Raw genomic sequence first — 16,176 nt, 5'->3', positions numbered from 1 at the left:
GGACCCTTGGTACGCAGGGGGCACCACAGCACTGCGTTAGAATTAGAGGGGCCTGAATACTTCTCAGGGATAAAACAGACGGAAGGGGAGAGCTTGCCCCTGCCTCCACTCTGTGCAAAGGAGGGAACGGATCAGGGCATTCTGTGAAGAATTATGCGCTCCCTTGTCCAACTCTTGCCATGCGGTTCCCAAGCCTCGTGATACGCTGCTCACCATTCTGTGAGGAACGTGCTGTCTCACAGACTGCTAATTCTGGGACACACGCGGACCAGAGGTATTGCCGAGGTTGCAGCATTGTGAGGGTCAGCAGTCACGTTCAGACTACTGGATTGGGTGTCCTGGAGCTAGGATGCTCATTGATGATGCTCATTTTCAGCTTAAAAGCTGAACCTAGCTTATTCATATTCTTTAAAGGTAATTCGAGAATAACATGGGTTTACAATGCCTTACCTCAGCCATATGAGCTTCCACTCGGTCTGCCACAGAGGAAGCATTGCCCACGGGGTTCGTCGTCAAAGAGCGGCTCCTGCAGCACTCGTGACGATGTGCAGCACCAGCTTCCGCAAGCCCCACATTAGCTCTGGCTCGCTGCAGGCGTTTTGTGAGAGCCAATTCATCTTCTAAATCCCTAATTCTCTGCTGCAGTCGGCCTACCGTGGAAGCTTCAGTAGCAGCTCTTATGCGTTCCACTCGGTCCTGGGTGGCTGCCTGTGTCTGAAGCAGAGCATGCAATTTCAAGCCCCAGGAGAGAAGAAGAGAACTTTCCCCCCAGTCTGTATCACACCCCCAACCGGAAGAGCACAACCTTACTCAGGGAGGCAACGGTGCCTCCTCCCTTCCCTCAACGAGGGAGGGCGAAACCCAGAAGCACCACATTACATAATCCTTTTTGTGCGGAAAGAGACACACGCACACACACTCTTAGCGCAACTTCTTTGTTTTCGGTCAAAGCTGGGACTAAGCAACCTCTGTCTCGGCAAGACACTAGTCTCCTTGCAATTCTTCTCTTAGCGCTGTTACCCGATTCCCCAGTGACCTACGTGGGTGGAGAAGATTATTCACAGGATCTCAGAGTGGTTGAGGACAACCATTCAACAAGCTCACACCCTTCAACAACCTCCTGAAGATGTGAAGAGCCCATGACCCCACAGCCCTGACAGCAGAAGCATGAAATACTGAAAAATCACAACAGGAAAGAATGAAGGAATGACAAGGCACAACTGGACCACAGATACCAGGGTGAAGTAAGTTTACCTGCAGAAAGAGATTGACTTCCTGCAGTTTTTGCCTTAGCTCTCGCCCAGCTCTTTGTTCAGCCTCCTTTTTATAGACTTCTACGTGGCTGCGATCCATCATCTTGGCCTCTAAATGACGCCTGAGGACAACCACCTCTTCTTCCAGATGCTGCTTCCTCTTGCGCAGTTTGTCACAGCTCCCATGCAGCCAAGCCAACTCTTCGCGCAAGCCTTCATTTGCTTTTTCTAGCTGCCTCGACCTTCTCCGCTCTGTCGCCAGCCAGTGGGAAAGTTCACGGACCTGTAGACAGGGAAAGGACAGACTCACTTAGCCTCAGCCTCAGACGCTCACAGGAAACCAAATATCCACAGAGCTGGACACCTTCTCCTTTCATCAGAAACAATATCTATCGGGGGGGGAGGGGGCGTTTTGGATGGACAGGGGGTGCGAGGAGTGTTACATATTTGTCACACAGTCAGGTTACTTCAGGACAGAACTCACAAGAGACACATCCTCTTCTTTCCGTGACACTGAAAGCTTCGCCAACAGTGCTCCAGAAAGGAGCTTTTCAAGCAGTGGAGGAAGAAGGCGTGTTCTTTCCAGATCAAAGCGGGAGTTTGTTTTCAAGCGCTTTCAGGAAGTACCAGGTTTCAGTAGGCCCCAAAGGTCAACTAAAACTCCGTCTTCCTCTTTGCTCCTCAGAAATTTACCTTTCCCACACCAGCACCCTGGTATTGCAACGCTTCTTCACTTACCAAAGGATTAGTTAGGCATTTTCAGGGATCACAGGGGAAATCCACTCACTTCGGAACACAGCCACCAGATCATTAACAACAGGAAACAGAATTAAATCATACAGGCTTCCAAAAACAGCAAAAAACCCGAACAAACCAAAGCTCACCTTTGTTCTTAATCTACCAACTTCGCTGCCCCTTCCAGAACGCGTGTCCTCCATTGCGCCCTGGAAATCCGACTGGGACTCACTCTCTCGCCTCTCATACGCCCTCAGTTTCTTCATAGCTCTTTCAAGAAGCCTCCTGGACCTGTGCAGCAAATTAGCACATAAAATAGGAAGCCCAGGGACAGTCAGCCTTTGCGTATACACTTAGGTAAGCAGCATGGATGGGGCTTACCTTGTTTGTAACCTGACTGACAGGCCAGGACTTATGGACCCCCCAAAAACCCAAACCCAAACCAGGGGAAAAAAAATCATTTCCCTCCCACAGATCACTTGCAGGGTCGAAATTTCATCTACTCCCATGGAGGTACTCCCTTGGCCTGAAAACAGAGGTGACGGACTTCTGCCTGCCCTCCCTCTCTCCCCACAACAACTGCAGGGCAGCCTGCACTTCCACCTACCTAAAACCGTACGCTCACGTACAGAAGCCACTTGCAAGATCTAACGCAAGGCTTGAAGGTGCTCACAAACTGTTACGTCCTCATAGTCTTAGGGTCAAGTTAAATAAAGCTTGACTCCCAGCCTAGTCCATACTTCTTACAAGTACTAAAAACCCATACTTACCTGTTGCATTCTTTCTGCAGTTCCATGTTTCTTCTCATTTCCTGCTCCAGTCGGGCTTCTGCTGGTCGCTTCCACTCTACCAGCTTCTTCATTGACTTGCTTTTGCTCTCACACTTTCCAAACAGAAAGAAGAAATGGCACACATAACTCAGTAATGGCATCTATAAGCATTAGGTGCAGACAGCGTTCCTCACACAGATGTTGCAGGATGTAGCATTAAAAAAAGCAAAAAAGGCACGCTGACACTTTCCAGACTGAAGCTCACACCTCATTTAAGGGGTATTACCAAAAAGAAGTGCCACAAACATTTCTCCATCTCCCTACTCCTTTACAATCTACCCCCAGTTCCAGTGATCCAGCAGTCTCCCTTCGTTGAGGGCTTGTCTCCACCAACTCAGACCAAGCACACCGAAAATAACACTGCCTAGCAATGTGGGATTCCTTCATTAGTTGCAGCTGCGCATCTTTGGAGTTCCTCAAGTTACTTTACAGATTTACACCTTCCAGCCAAGGAATCCATAGCCACTAAACAGGGAAGGTGCTCAGAGGCCGGGCAACGGAACTCTTGCCACAGTCCGAGGATGCCAGTTAGGGCTCGGCGACAAAGCGCTTGGCACCAAGGCAATTCCACAAGCTAACCTGCAGAATGCCTTTAAGGCAGGAAAGCCATCAGGCAGCTGCGCTTCAGGGGTAAGCACCACAACGGATCGTCTGCAGGCTGCAGGAAATGACTTCCCCTAGGCTCCCCAGGACAATCTCTTCTGAAAATTTCCCCCCCCCCACACAGAGCTAGCCTCAGGAGCTCAGGAAAACAAAAGTCATGACTGGCTTACAGAGGCAGAGCCACGCAGCTCTTTCTGAAGAACTTTGATTCTAGCAGTCTGTTGCTGGACTCTGCCTTCCAGGCTGGCGTTTGCAAGTTCAAGCCTTGAAAAGAAACACAGGTCTCGTTATGGGAAGACACAAGAGCACAAATACTGACACAACAGTGGGAAATAACATCATCTAAAGCAAAAGCTTCTCTCAAAATTGTGCATTAACTTGCTGTGATGCAGCAAGGTAATCCTGTTGCTTTTACACTGTCCCAGAAAGCAAAGCCTTGCTTCACCGTGACAGTTCCTTACCGTCCCACTCGTTCTTCCAGAGGTTTTAGGCTAACAGTTCCTGAGGAGGCTTCCAGAAGGTCTTGCAGTTGCTGGGAAACAGCTACCACTTCTCTTTGTTTCTTTTCCAGGGCCGTCTTCAAGTCCTGAGCACAACGCTCGGACTGAACACGCTGTTCTTCCGACTCCTGCAACTGTAAAACCACAACCAGGACCCACGCGAGTCAGCTGCGTTTTCCATACAGACAAGGCGACTGCTTCGACTCTCAAGTCGTCTCTCCAAAACCCTGCTGCTTCATCCTCTTTCATACTGGCCTCTCCCATCCCCATCTCAATTTCCTACGGGCGGCCGTAAACAACGCCGGAACACCAGGCCTACTCTTTCAATGACTCGTGATGCTCCTAGCGCCCATGTGGTCACTCCTCCACGGGAAGCATCAGCAACCTCCTGCTGTAGCTCTCTGGCCATACCCTAATGAACTAGTTACATGCGTATGAAGAAAAGGGTAGGAACACGGACTACGTTCTTCCTTTCACTCACTGCATCAGTCTTCAGAGTGAGCTCAAAGATAAGCAATTTTGCCCACCACCAGCAGGCGCCTGCACAACTGAAGACCTCTAGCTATCCTGGTCACCTGAGGACATCTAATCTGTTGGCATCTCTTCACGAGGGTTGCTGTTTCCTAATTCATTAAAAAAGGGCTTAGTATTAGTGGGCTTGAGCAGTTTTTCTTCTTTTTTAAGACAATGCAAAATGTGCTGTCCTGCACAGCAAGAGCTAGGGTCTGACTGCAGATATTACTCTGACCATCAAAGCCAGGGCTTCCTACTTCCAACCCAGGGCTTTCGTCCTTTGCGCAGTTCTTCCATTTCACAAAGGGAAAGAAATGAATTCTGCAATACTTCTGAAGTATATCTGGAATCTGCTACTCTCTGCAGTCTCCCTCCTGCACTCATTTGGGAATAACAGCTCCCTTTACACTAACATCTTCACGGGTCTTTAACACAGTCACCTGTCCGTCGTACTGGAAATCTGTATCTGTTCGTGTGGCAGCAGCCTCGTGTCCTGCACGCTTCTCTCTCGCATCTGCGGACACCTGGTTGAGTGAGAACACAAACAAGCAGAGAGTGGGGCAAGGAGTTTCCACAAACACTTCAGCATCAAGCTGCAGGTGTCATACCCAAGCACGACTTGGATCGTCACTTAAGCATTACCTGCCGTTTCACTGCTGGTTCTGCACTCACGCATGCCGTCAAGGCAGGCAGGCTCTGGAAGTATAACAGGCCTTTCAGAACCCAAAACAGTGCTCCAAGCCTACACTGATTTTTTTTGTTGTGCTTACTGCTTGGCTGCACGGTTCCAAAAACACTCATTTCATTGGGTACCGTGGCAAAGAAGCAGCAACCCTCCCAAGCACTTGCAGAGCCAGAATCTGTACTCTTTCAGTGTTACACTGGAAATCACATTCAAAGGCCAGTTCCTATGAGACCTAGGACATCAGCAGACCCTACTTAGGCACAGTCCTGACTGAACAGCTTGCACAGAGCAGAAGCTGCTCAAGTTCACAGGAGCAGACACATGGCAGAAGCAGCCAAAGGGGTACTGAGCCTCATCAGCGCTAGGGCCCATGTCCTAAACAAGCTCCCAAGCAGTTCCCCCCACGGGGACCCGAGGACCCCACTGCGCCTCTCACTGAAAGCACCTCAGAAAACGAAGGAAAGTCCCTGTCTTCCTCCTGCTTCACTCCTGCTGCCGACGTAACACCTACAAAGGAAGGGAGAAATGACACACCACGAGTCCTTCTTTCACTCTGCTGCTCCCCCCCCGTCAGGCAAGCCCTGCAGCCATGAGTCGGATAACCCTTCAACTACAGAGGAAAAACAGCACTGTCATTCCCCCCCCAGCCCCACCAAGGTGCTCTCGACGCTTCCCAGGTCCTTCTTTGCAGCAGAAGATGCCCAAGCTCAGCATGACACCTCCCACGGCTACAATAAACACTCAACAGATGGTCGGGTAGCATCCAAACGAGGCTCTGGCATGCCAGAGTCCTGGAGTAGGGAGGTTTGGGGGCATCTCCCCTCCAAACTAGGGCTCCAGAGTTTGGCACTCACAATCCCTTTGCACGGTAGAAGAGGAACCCTCAAAGCACTAGCCAAAACATCCTCACATGTGCAGGAAGTCACCAAGGAGCAACGCTCCTTGCACTCCAGCACTACCACAGAACATCTCCCACAGTTGACTTTCCCTACCCTCAACCTTCCCCCCAGCACTGGCTGGCAAGGGGAAAACTGGGGGCTGCACCATCTCACAAGCAGATCACCACTTCCGTTCACTGACGCAGCACAACTAGCAAAGAAACAAAGGGGATCAATGTTTATTAACTCACCTCTCACACCAGCAGGGGCTTCTGCAGCATTCGCAACTTGAGGCTGCTGGTGCTCCTCCTCTCCCTCCCCTTCAGGTGACTCCTCCTAGAAGAGGCCAGCCAAAAGAGTGAGAAAGAACAGAAACAAGCATCCTCTGCACAGGCAATCCACACCTTCCAAAATACTCCTCTTCTCGGCACCCACGCAGGGAAAAGTTCTGACTTCTCTTCTACGAGGCCTGCGGTTTTTCCTCAGGAACCTCTTTGAGTAGACAGCAATACCCAACGTCCCAAACGTCCTGCTCCAGTTCTGCAAAGCCCCTGACAAGCACTGCCTGCACACAGTCTGACCCTGGCCTCACCTAGGTTACAACAGCCAGGAGCGCACACACCCTTTCCCCCTCCTTTGCACCAAGGAAAACCAACGGCTGCCTGCTTCTCAGACAACCTTAGTCAAGCCTCCTTCTCTTTCCTCACTTTCACACTTCAACCCAAAACAGTGCTCCAAGCCTACACTGATTTTTTTTGGTTGTGCTTACTACTTGGCTGCACGGTTCCAAAAACACTCATTTCATTGGGTACCGTGGCAAAGAAGCAGCAACCCTCCCAAGCACTTGCAGAGCCAGAATCTGTACTCTTTCAGTGTTACACTAGAAATCACATTCAAAGGCCAGTTCCTATGAGACCTAAGACATCAGCAGACCCTACTTAGGCACAGTCCTGACTGAACAGCTTGCACAGAGCAGAAGCTGCTCAAGTTCACAGGAGCAAACACATGGCAGAAGCGGCCAAAGAGGGAACTGAGCCTCATCAGCGCTAGGGCCCACGTCCAAAGCAAACTCCCGAGCGGTTCCCCCCGCCACCGGGGATCCCACTGCGCCCCTCACTGAAAGCACCTCAGAATCCCACGGAGAGTCGCTGTCTTCCTCCTGCTTCACTCCTGCTGCCGACGTAACACCTACAAAGGAAGGGAGAAATGACTGCTGCTCTCCTCCATCAGGCAACCTCTCCCCCACCAGGCCACCACTTCCGTTCACTGACGCAGCACAACTAGCAAAGAAACAAAGGGGATCAATGTTTATTAACTCACCTCTCACACCAGCAGGGGCTTCTGCAGCATTCGCAACTTGAGGCTGCTGGTGCTCCTCCTCTCCCTCCCCTTCAGGTGACTCCTCCTAGAAGAGGCCAGCCAAAAGAGTGAGAAAGAACAGAAACTAGCATCCTCTGCACAGGCAATCCACACCTTCCAAAATACTCCTCTTCTCGGCACCCACGCAGGGAAAAGTTCTGACTTCTCTTCTACGAGGCCTGCGGTTTTTCCTCAGGAACCTCTTTGAGTAGACAGCAATACCCAACGTCCCAAACGTCCTGCTCCAGTTCTGCAAAGCCCCTGACAAGCACTGCCTGCACACAGTCTGACCCTGGCCTCACCTAGGTTACAACAGCCAGGAGCGCACACACCCTTTCCCCCTCCTTTGCACCAAGGAAAACCAACGGCTGCCTGCTTCTCAGACAACCTTAGTCAAGCCTCCTTCTCTTTCCTCACTTTCACACTTCAAACCACTATCACATCTTACTAGGCTGCAGTAGCTCTTCACAGACAACATCTGCGACAGTCTCTCAAAGGTCACTGAAAGAAACAGAGCCCGCTTAAAAATCAAACATGCCTGCATCTCCAGCAGTACAGGGGGGGTTTCAGCACCAGAATCGGATTCTTCATCACAGCCCACTCCCAACGCCAAACACCTCATCTGGATAAACAAACAAACAGGAAAAAAGAGAGGGGAAACAGGCGGTGTGAGATCACGCACAAGCCTGGAATGCCATCCGCATCAGGCAGCAGAAAAAAAGACCCGCTTGAGCAACTGCCCCCCCAAGCACACTTGAGGAACCTGACAAGGAGGAAGGGAGAGCCAGGGCATGAAGCATTTCTGCAGATTTTGATCAATAAATGCCCTTCTTCCATATCCGTCACAATTCTATCACCAAAGTTACTGGAAACAAAGAGCAAGGTCTGGAGGACAAAAGAATAGGCAGTCTAGGAGCTGATCAACTTTCACGGTCTAGAAATCTGACTCAGATGAGGAAAACCATGTGGTCGTTTTTCTTGTCACCTACTGCTCTTTCCCCCCACAACAGCAAGACTGCTGCATGCTCTGCTGCGGCTACAAGTCTTGCAGGAAACAGCTCACAGCAGCAGAAAGGGTGCAGGCAGGAGACCGCTTTGCGGGAGGAAACCACCTGCCTGGAAACGTGCTTTCGCTCAAATCCAGACAGGTCCTCCCTGCAAGTCAGTCGTTTCGTGGGAAAAGTTGCCTGGTGAGGCACTTTACCTTGGCAGCTAAACAGCGTCTTTCTTTCTCACAAGCAGGAAGGCTGTCATCACTCTCCTCTTCCTCCAACAGGCTTGAAAAGAAAAGGCAAGAAGGACCGCGTCTCTCTCCCGTCTTTCCTCTTTTTAGGCAGGTTAAAGTATTTGGGAAAAGGTACTGTTCAACTCTCACCTTACAAAGTAGCCATGCGAAATGTCGTCTCTCACTGTTCAAATAGCAATTGGCATGATTAATTCTTAGCACCTTTGAATGTCAACAGTGCCTACAGGCATGTAACATGGACAATTCCACAGGCCTACCTGGAGTGAAACAGCCATGCGAGACAGCACGAACAAAAGCATGCCCCAAACCACCGATTTTTTTTTTTTTTTTTTAAGAAAAAAAGGAAAGCCCCTGTCTATAAACATGGGGAAATCCAACAGGCAACAACCCTCCGAATGGACGGCTAACACACTAATTATAGAAGCACCCTCACAGCCTCGCAAGACATGGGTCCAGTCAGCAACACAGAAGCGCATTTACAAAACTTTAGTGGAGGCCTCAGATGGAGTAGCACACAAAGTCAGTGCTGAACACGATAAGCTTCAACAACACAAGCCACCAAAAGAAAAGGCCGTGGGGATTTTCCTCCTCAGCTCCTCCACGGTTAGGGATCCTACCTCCGCCAGCCAGAGCACAGGCACCCAATGCAAAGCCAGCAGCTCCTGCTCCAGGAGGCGTGCTAAGCACTGGCATGCCTCTTGTGCCGCCTGCAGAAGCTTCTCCCGCATTTTTCTTCTCTGTGCAGTCTGCCAGGTGTTGACTAACACTGTGTACAGAAAGAAAGGAAATACCGTCACTAAGAACAGCAGCATCCTTGCATACACCGCTTCTAGAATACAAATAGCCATTTATTCTCCATCCTACGCCTATTCAGAGCCAACTGGTAAGGTCGCACACACATGCTAGTTACACACACCCAGGCCCCCTTCTTTCCTGCTTCCCTCCATACAGGCTAGGAGAAAGGGAGAAGAAATGAGCTCTAGATTTGGGGTCAAGCGCTGGTCTGGGCAGGGGCTTATATACACTTCACTTGGCAAAGACACACTTTTCAGACTTTGCGTTGCTCGGACGTGAGCTCAGCATTGCAAACTTGAAACCTAACGGAGCATTTTGGGTGGAAGTCGAGGAAAATTTCCCAATTCACACTTGACACGGGAGCAACACGTACCAGAAGATTCCATCTCGCCCAGCTTCAGCAAAGGTCTCCGTGCATCACTAAACCTTGCTGCTGTTACCAAGCGTGCCCTTAAGCCAACACGCACATCCAGACAACTTAGCAACTCTGACGGTGACCTAAAGCACTTACTGAGCGTGCCCAGAAGTAGCAGCATAATCTTCTGCTGTCCGTCCCAGAATGTCTTTCTGGGAAAGATCAGCACTGTAGCCAAGAAGAACTTCTATGATGCTCATGTCCCCAGCAGAAGCAGCAAGCATAAGAGGGGTCCTAGAGCATCCAAAAGATGAGAGGAAATGTATCAGCCGATACACACGTTTCACTGCCATTACTTTCATCCCTGTTTGCTCCCCAAACAACTACTTCCCCCTTTCCCACAGGCGGAAGGAAAGCAAAGCCAACTACACGGAAGCACAGGAGAACTCGGGTCGGAAGGGGCCTCGAGACCGCTCGCGGCCAAACACCACCCCAAAGCACGTGCAGCTACGAGGCCACACCGGGTTGCTCAGCGCTTTACTCGGTCTGGTCTTCCAAGCCGCCAAGCAGGGAGGCTGCACAACCTCCTCGCGCAACCCGTTCCGACATGTCACCGTCCTCACGGCAAAGAAGATTCTCCTCACATCCACTTGGAACCTCTCTCGTCTCAATGCGCACCCGTTGTCAAAGCGAGTGTCAGGACAGAGAGACAACGCTGCCCGCGAGACAGCATTTACATACCAACTACGCCTGGGCTGTAAAAACCCGCTCCTGCCTAACAGCAATGCTGCCGAACTAACGGCAAGTTCCCTGCCTCGTGGCGACCAGACACAATGCTTTCTGGCAGTCCTCAAGGCGGAAGGCGTCCAGTGAGGCATGACAGCAGCCAAGCGCAGAGCACTTTTCAAAAGCCACGCAGAGGGAACTGCTTCTCTGTGGCTACTTGTGCCTTTTAGAGGCTCACGCCCACGCCTCTCCTCAGTCAAACTTGAAGAATACTCAGGAGACCCACACCCTGTTGTGACGAGCCCTTCACCTTTCAGGCTGATCTCGAGTGTGCACGTCAGCTCCTTTTCTAAGCAGGAACTCCACCATCTCTTTGTGATGCTCGGACACGGCAAGAGCGAGGGGCGTGTATCCCACCTGAAAGCATAAATCCCCCCCAGTTAGAAAAACACAGAGAAGTGAAGCAACTTTTGCTTTCCAAGAGACGCCTTACCCACATTCTACGCTTACCTTATTCTGCGCATCAATATGGGCATTGTGCTCCAGTAACTGCCCTGCTAGAGAGGTGTTAGGAGCAAGGGCAGCGAGGTGAAGGGCAGTGTTGCCGAGAGCATCTGCAAGATTAGGGTCGGCACCATGCGCTAGCAGAATGGCGACACATTGTTCTTGCTGGCACTGTACCGCCTGGAAACAACACCGGGAAAAAGAAACATTTCCAGCAACTACGTTTCCCTCTGTCACAACTCCCACCGCTTGCCAACCTCAGAAAACAAGAACGCGGTCAAAGATTAGGTACCGGATGCCTATTCGGCACCAAGCACAACGCGATCTCCACCCATACCCAGGTCACGAATCACCCAAGAGATGGATCGCTCAGTGCTTAACTTCTAAGTCCTACCTACAACAGCATCACATACTCCACGTACCTTCATCAGTGGCGATCTCTCAAAATTATCACGAGGATTGAGCTTGCACTTCCTCTCTACTAAGTACGAAACAACCTCCGCATGTCCATTAGCGCAAGCAAGATGCAGAGGTGTCCTAAAAAGTAAATATATTACATTAACACAGACAGAGAGAAAGCTGAAGAGACCGCTCCTGCCTATGTCACGTGTGTAGGGCCACTGCTTTCCGGTTCCAAAAAACAAGCTTAGAAAAAGTTTCTCATCCCTTCAGCAATGACGGCAGTTGCACGCCCAAAGGCAGAGACCGGCTAGGAAACATCCACCTCACCCCCCCCCCACTCGTTTATGAAGACGACGTTCACTCCGCTCCGCACCCGGCTCCCTGCGGACGCAGTCCTGCGCCCAGGCACAGGATTCTTCCCGCACAGCCTCAGGCTGCCGCTCTGAAACTGCTGCCCTCCATCCCTCTGCCCAGGCAACTGGCCGCTGCCTCCAGCAGCACTACGCACACCGCCCAGCAAGGACGACCAAGGCTCGGGCGCCTTAAGCCTGCGGCAAGGGAACCTCGAGCTTCCGCCAGCATCGCTCACGTGACAACACCGTGCCAGAGGCTAAGGAGATGGGTTGCAGGACACCATCACATCAGCCCCGCGCTGTGCTTTTCGGGAATTCGTGCCTTCTCTCCTTCCCCCGAGCTTACTACTGCAGCAAACACGAGGACGCGCTCACTCCCAAGGGCCCTCGGCAACACCTGGCAAACCAGAGAGCAGAAACCTTCCCCCTCGACCCTGTCATGCCGACAGCAGCAGAGCAGCCCTCTGTCTTGCCCCCAGCTGTGACTGCCCTTCTCACACAGCGTCCACCCCGAGGGAGCACGACTGCCTTTCCACCAGCCCTCACCAGCTGAAGGAAACGGCACTTCCTGCCTTCCTTCCAGGCAAAGCCGTGCCGTGCTGTGCCGCGCCTGGAAGACAGGAGGCCCTTCAAACTGCCAAACGCCTCAGCTCAAACCACCGCAGCCGACGCGGCTACGAAGGATCCCGCGAGCACCTCGAGAGGGCTGCTGCCACGCAGGCAGCACAGGCGACGCTGCGGGAGAGGCCGCTCGCAAAACCTGCCCCCTCGTTTCCGCCCTCCTCAGCCTCGCCTCGCCTCGCCTCGCCCAGCAAAGGAGACCTCTCTGCCGGCAGCACGGGCCCGCCGCAGCCTCGCAGCTGCGCCGGCGCCTCCGGGCACGCGGCCGGGCCGCCGCCGCCGCCGCCCCCTCCGCCCGCCGCCGCGGCCACAGCCGGCACCGCCGCCGCGGCCCGGCCCTCGCGGCCGCCCCTCGCGCCGCCCCCACGCTCGCGGCACCGCCCAGAGCCCGGCCCGCGGGCGCCACCGCCCCCCTCACCGCTTCGCCTGGTCCCGCCCGTTGAGGCCGGGTCTCAGCAGCCACCGTGGCCGCCGCACCTGCGCCAGGTCGCCGCTGGCGGCCGCGCGGTGCAGCTTGCCCAGCTCATTCTCGCGGAGCTCGTAGGCGGCGCCCATGCAGGGCAGGGAAGCGCTGCCGCGCGCAGGCGGCCCCTTGCCGAAGAGCCCCAGGAGCCTCTTCATGCTGCAGCAGGGACGCAGACACGGACACGGCCCCGCCTCGGGCGGGGGCAGAGGAGCCGAGCCCCGGTGGGCCGCGGGGCTGGGGGCACCGGGCTCGCAGTCCCCGGGCCGGGGCCGGGGCCGGGGCCGAGGGCAGGGCGCAGCGAGGCTCCGAGAGAGGCGCCCAGCGAGGACGCGCCGGTGCTGCGGCAGCAGCGGCCACACGCTGAGGGCGCTGCCTCCAGAGGCCGATGCGCAACAGCCGCGGCGAGGGCGCTCGGGGGCGTCACAGGGCGCCGCGTGACGCCGCGGGGGCGGGGCTCCGGGCGGGCCGGCGGCGAGTCGGCGCTGCCGCCGCCTGCGGGGCGCGGCCGGGGCGGGGGGCGGCGCTGGGAGCGCCTCGCAGGGCTCCGGCGCTGGGGGTTCCCTCCCTGTAGGGGACGAGGCCCAAGTAACAGCACTGTGAACTCGAGCAGCTGCTCCTGGGACCAGAGCCCCAGGGAGGGTCCCAGGCTCACTCCCCTTGGCTCATTGGTGCCACTGCCCTGAGCCGACGTGTGTCTCAGCCACTCCTGAGACTGGGCTGAGAGAAGGTTCCAGAAGCCCAGGAGCTGGCACAAAAAAACAGGCGCACGTAGGAGCCCTGGGTGGGTGGTTTCTCTCTACACTGAACACTGCTGTTGGCAGGTCCAGTGCTGGATCCACAACTGGCGATTCGCTCTCGCTCTCTTGCTTGCTTTCGGGCTTGCTTTCCTTTTCACACAGTTAAGGCCACCTTGGTTCCCCATAAAGCCGCAGAGCTGAGGCAGGTATAATTGTTAGAGGACCAATGTCCGCCGAATATTTGTTCCATTAAGGTTGATGTGTATGAACGGACCTTGAGTGCCGTTTCGCCCTCAATCCATACCGAGGGGATTTGCAAACCTGGGTCACCCTCCCCCCCTTGTAGGTGGGACGTGACACTGCCCCAAGGCAGCGCCTGTGCTTGCATCCAGGCGAGGCCCCAGTAGCAGAGGACGTGCAGCCTCCTTTCCGGGTGCTGGAGGTTCACGCGCGCACAGAAACGCGCTCCCTCAGCTCTGCAGACTCGCCAGCACCCCTGCGCTTGCAGCTCCTGGCAGCGTCAGCTCGGCCTCTCAGCCTGCCCGCTGCCTGTGCCCAGAGCTGGGGCCGCCTGCTCGCTGGCCAGCCCGGCTGAAAGTCTGCTAGCGAACTGCGCACGCCCCTGTGGGCGCCCGGCGGCTCCGGGGAAATAGAAACACGCTGGTCCCCGCAAAGGCTCCAGAAAGCAGGCAACGTGGTTTCTTCAAACACCTCAGCTGCTACTGCTGTTCCTCGGTTTGGGCCCTTCTTGCCAGGCTTTCACTGCTGCTCCTCCTGTTTGTAAATGGAGGCTTGGGGATTTGGGGCTCCTGGTGTTTTCTTGGTTCCTGCAGCTCCCGGCTCCCCTCTCGTAGCCGTGAAGGCAGAGACGATTGCGACAGAGCCTCCCTGAGCAGTTCTTCGCCTTGAGGAGCGGGAGAATTTGGGTGCAGCGATGCCTGGCGAGAGGGCCCTTGCCTCCGCTCTCCTGCCTTGAGGCCGCGCTTGTTTGGGCCTGGAGCGGCCTGTGACTGCTGCTCCTGCGAGGGTTTGCAGAGCGCTGCCCTTCCTGAGGCCCTGGCGCCCTTTGTCCTGGCTCCTTTGCTGCTGAGTACAGAAAACGGTGTTTAGGTTCTCCTTGTTGCCGGTGCGTTGGCAGAGGAGCCTGCTGAGCTGTTGCTGAGATGGATGAGGCTTCCCGCCGGGCTTCAGCGCTGCAATTGCAGAGTCACGGGAGGGCTGAGGTCGGGAGGGGCTGCGGGAGGTGCTCTGGGCCAGGCCCCTGCTGCAAGCAGGCTCATGCAGAGCAGGTTGCTCAGGGCTGTGTGCAGCCGGGGTTTGAGTGTCTCCGAGGATGGAGGCTCCAGCCCCTCTCTGGGCACTAACAGGCCCTGAGCAGCCTGTGCCGGGGGCTGGTTACCAGCGCTGGCCTGAACCCCAACCCAACCTGCGCTCTGACTTCCTGGCCCGACCTCGGACCTGCTGCACCAGCTCTAACTTCCCTGGCGACCGGGGCTGCCGGCTGAGCCTGGCTGCCACCGCTGAGACTGCCCTGCTCCCTCACTTGCCTACGGTGGGGCTGGGCCTTGGCTGGCGAGGCCCCTGCCCTGGTAGCCACGTCACCACCCTCAGCTCCCGGCTCCCCATCCCTGCTGGAGCAGCCGGCCCTGGCCGCTCCCGGACCACCCTCCCCGCAAAAGAAGCTTTCCTTATGTTTAAATGGAGTTTCCCCTATTTCAGTTTGTGCCCATTGCTTCCTGGCCTTTCCTGGGCACCACTGAGAAGAGCCTGGCTCTGCCTTCTTCACCACCCCCCCCACCCCAATCAGGTATTCCCACAGGGATTTATTTATACAGAGTAAGATGCCCCCGGAGCCGCCTCTTCTTCAGGCTGAGCAGGCCCAGCTCTCGCAGCCTCTCCAGGCAGGGCAGGTGCTCCAAGCCCCTGATCATCTTTGTGGCCCTTCACTGCATGTGCCACCTCATCCTCCACTTACCTTGCCTGAACTTCATCAGTTTGTCTAGGAGGATGTTAGGGGAGACAGTGCTGGCAGCCTTGCTGAAGGCAAGATAAACGCTCTCCCCTGCTCTGCCCTTGGCCAGAGAGTTTGTCGCTTTGTCGTAGAAGGCTCTCAGGTTGGTCAGGCATGGTTTCCTCCTTTGTAAAACCATGCAGGATCACCTGAAGCACGTTGCGCAGGGCCCCATCCAGATGGCTTTTGAACATCTCCAAGGATGGAGACTCCACAATCTCTCTGGGCCACCTGTTCCAGTACTCGGTCATCCTCACCGTAAAAAAGTCGTTCCTTATGTTCAGATGCAACTGTGTTTCAGTTTCTGCCCTTTGCCTCTCATCCTACCACTAGGCACCACTGAAAAAAGTCTGACCCCATCTTCCTTACACCCTCCCTTCAGATATTTATAAACATTGGTAAGATCCCGCCTCAAGTCTTCTCTTCTCCAGGCAGAACAATGCCAGCTCTCGCAGCCTTTCCTCATATGAGAAAAACTCCAGGCCCATAATCATCTTAGTAGCCCTTCGCTGGACTTGCTCCAGTAGCTCCATCTCTCTCTTCTACTGCAGAGCCCAGAACGGGACACACTACGCCAGATGCAGCCTCACCCGGGATGAGGTAG

At 54.5% G+C, this 16,176-nt stretch overlaps 2 protein-coding genes and 1 long non-coding RNA gene across 3 annotated transcripts; all 3 read right to left on the bottom strand.

The window, feature by feature from the left end:
• Nucleotides 1-408: 408 nt before the first annotated feature.
• LOC135327236 (ankyrin repeat domain-containing protein 26-like) lies at nt 409-2,892 on the bottom strand. Its single transcript, XM_064505386.1, has 4 exons — nt 2,759-2,892; nt 2,138-2,279; nt 1,255-1,536; nt 409-714 (listed from the first exon to the last, which is right to left on the bottom strand). Exons 1-4 carry the CDS (start codon nt 2,848-2,850, stop codon nt 409-411), a joined length of 822 nt encoding a protein of 273 aa, XP_064361456.1. The 5' UTR covers nt 2,851-2,892.
• A 995-nt stretch (nt 2,893-3,887) lies between these two features.
• LOC135328312 (uncharacterized) lies at nt 3,888-5,622 on the bottom strand. Its single transcript, XR_010389138.1, has 4 exons — nt 5,565-5,622; nt 5,077-5,130; nt 4,875-4,958; nt 3,888-4,055 (listed from the first exon to the last, which is right to left on the bottom strand). It is a non-coding gene; the product is annotated as an uncharacterized LOC135328312 (long non-coding RNA).
• Nucleotides 5,623-7,735: 2,113 nt separating this feature from the next.
• Nucleotides 7,736-13,212, bottom strand: LOC135327235 (ankyrin repeat domain-containing protein 7-like). Its single transcript, XM_064505384.1, has 9 exons — nt 12,777-13,212; nt 11,405-11,519; nt 10,989-11,162; nt 10,789-10,895; nt 9,909-10,046; nt 9,220-9,368; nt 8,732-8,765; nt 8,561-8,633; nt 7,736-7,978 (listed from the first exon to the last, which is right to left on the bottom strand). Exons 1-9 carry the CDS (start codon nt 12,977-12,979, stop codon nt 7,736-7,738), a joined length of 1,236 nt encoding a protein of 411 aa, XP_064361454.1. The 5' UTR covers nt 12,980-13,212.
• Nucleotides 13,213-16,176: the final 2,964 nt, after the last annotated feature.

The sequence above is a fragment of the Dromaius novaehollandiae genome, chromosome 1 (genome assembly GCF_036370855.1).
Source record: "Dromaius novaehollandiae isolate bDroNov1 chromosome 1, bDroNov1.hap1, whole genome shotgun sequence".
Lineage (NCBI taxonomy): Eukaryota > Metazoa > Chordata > Aves > Casuariiformes > Dromaiidae > Dromaius > Dromaius novaehollandiae.
This window is presented reverse-complemented; position numbering and strand designations above follow the sequence as displayed.

Bases quoted from the DNA above. Each gene is read 5' to 3' on its own strand.
- LOC135327236 (XM_064505386.1), bottom strand. From the start codon at position 2,850: ATGAAGAAGCTGGTAGAGTGGAAGCGACCAGCAGAAGCCCGACTGGAG. The intron at 1,537-2,137 runs GTGAGCTTTGGT...CCCTGTCTACAG, and splicing joins TTGGTAGATTAAGAACAAAG to GTCCGTGAACTTTCCCACTG. The intron at 715-1,254 runs GTAAACTTACTT...GCTCTGCTTCAG, and splicing joins AAGTCAATCTCTTTCTGCAG to ACACAGGCAGCCACCCAGGA.
- LOC135327235 (XM_064505384.1), bottom strand. From the start codon at position 12,979: ATGAAGAGGCTCCTGGGGCTCTTCGGCAAGGGGCCGCCTGCGCGCGGC. The intron at 11,520-12,776 runs GTGAGGGGGGCG...TTTACTTTTTAG, and splicing joins GGGCGGGACCAGGCGAAGCG to GACACCTCTGCATCTTGCTT. The intron at 9,369-9,908 runs GTAAGTGCTTTA...TTCTGTACACAG, and splicing joins GCTACTTCTGGGCACGCTCA to TGTTAGTCAACACCTGGCAG.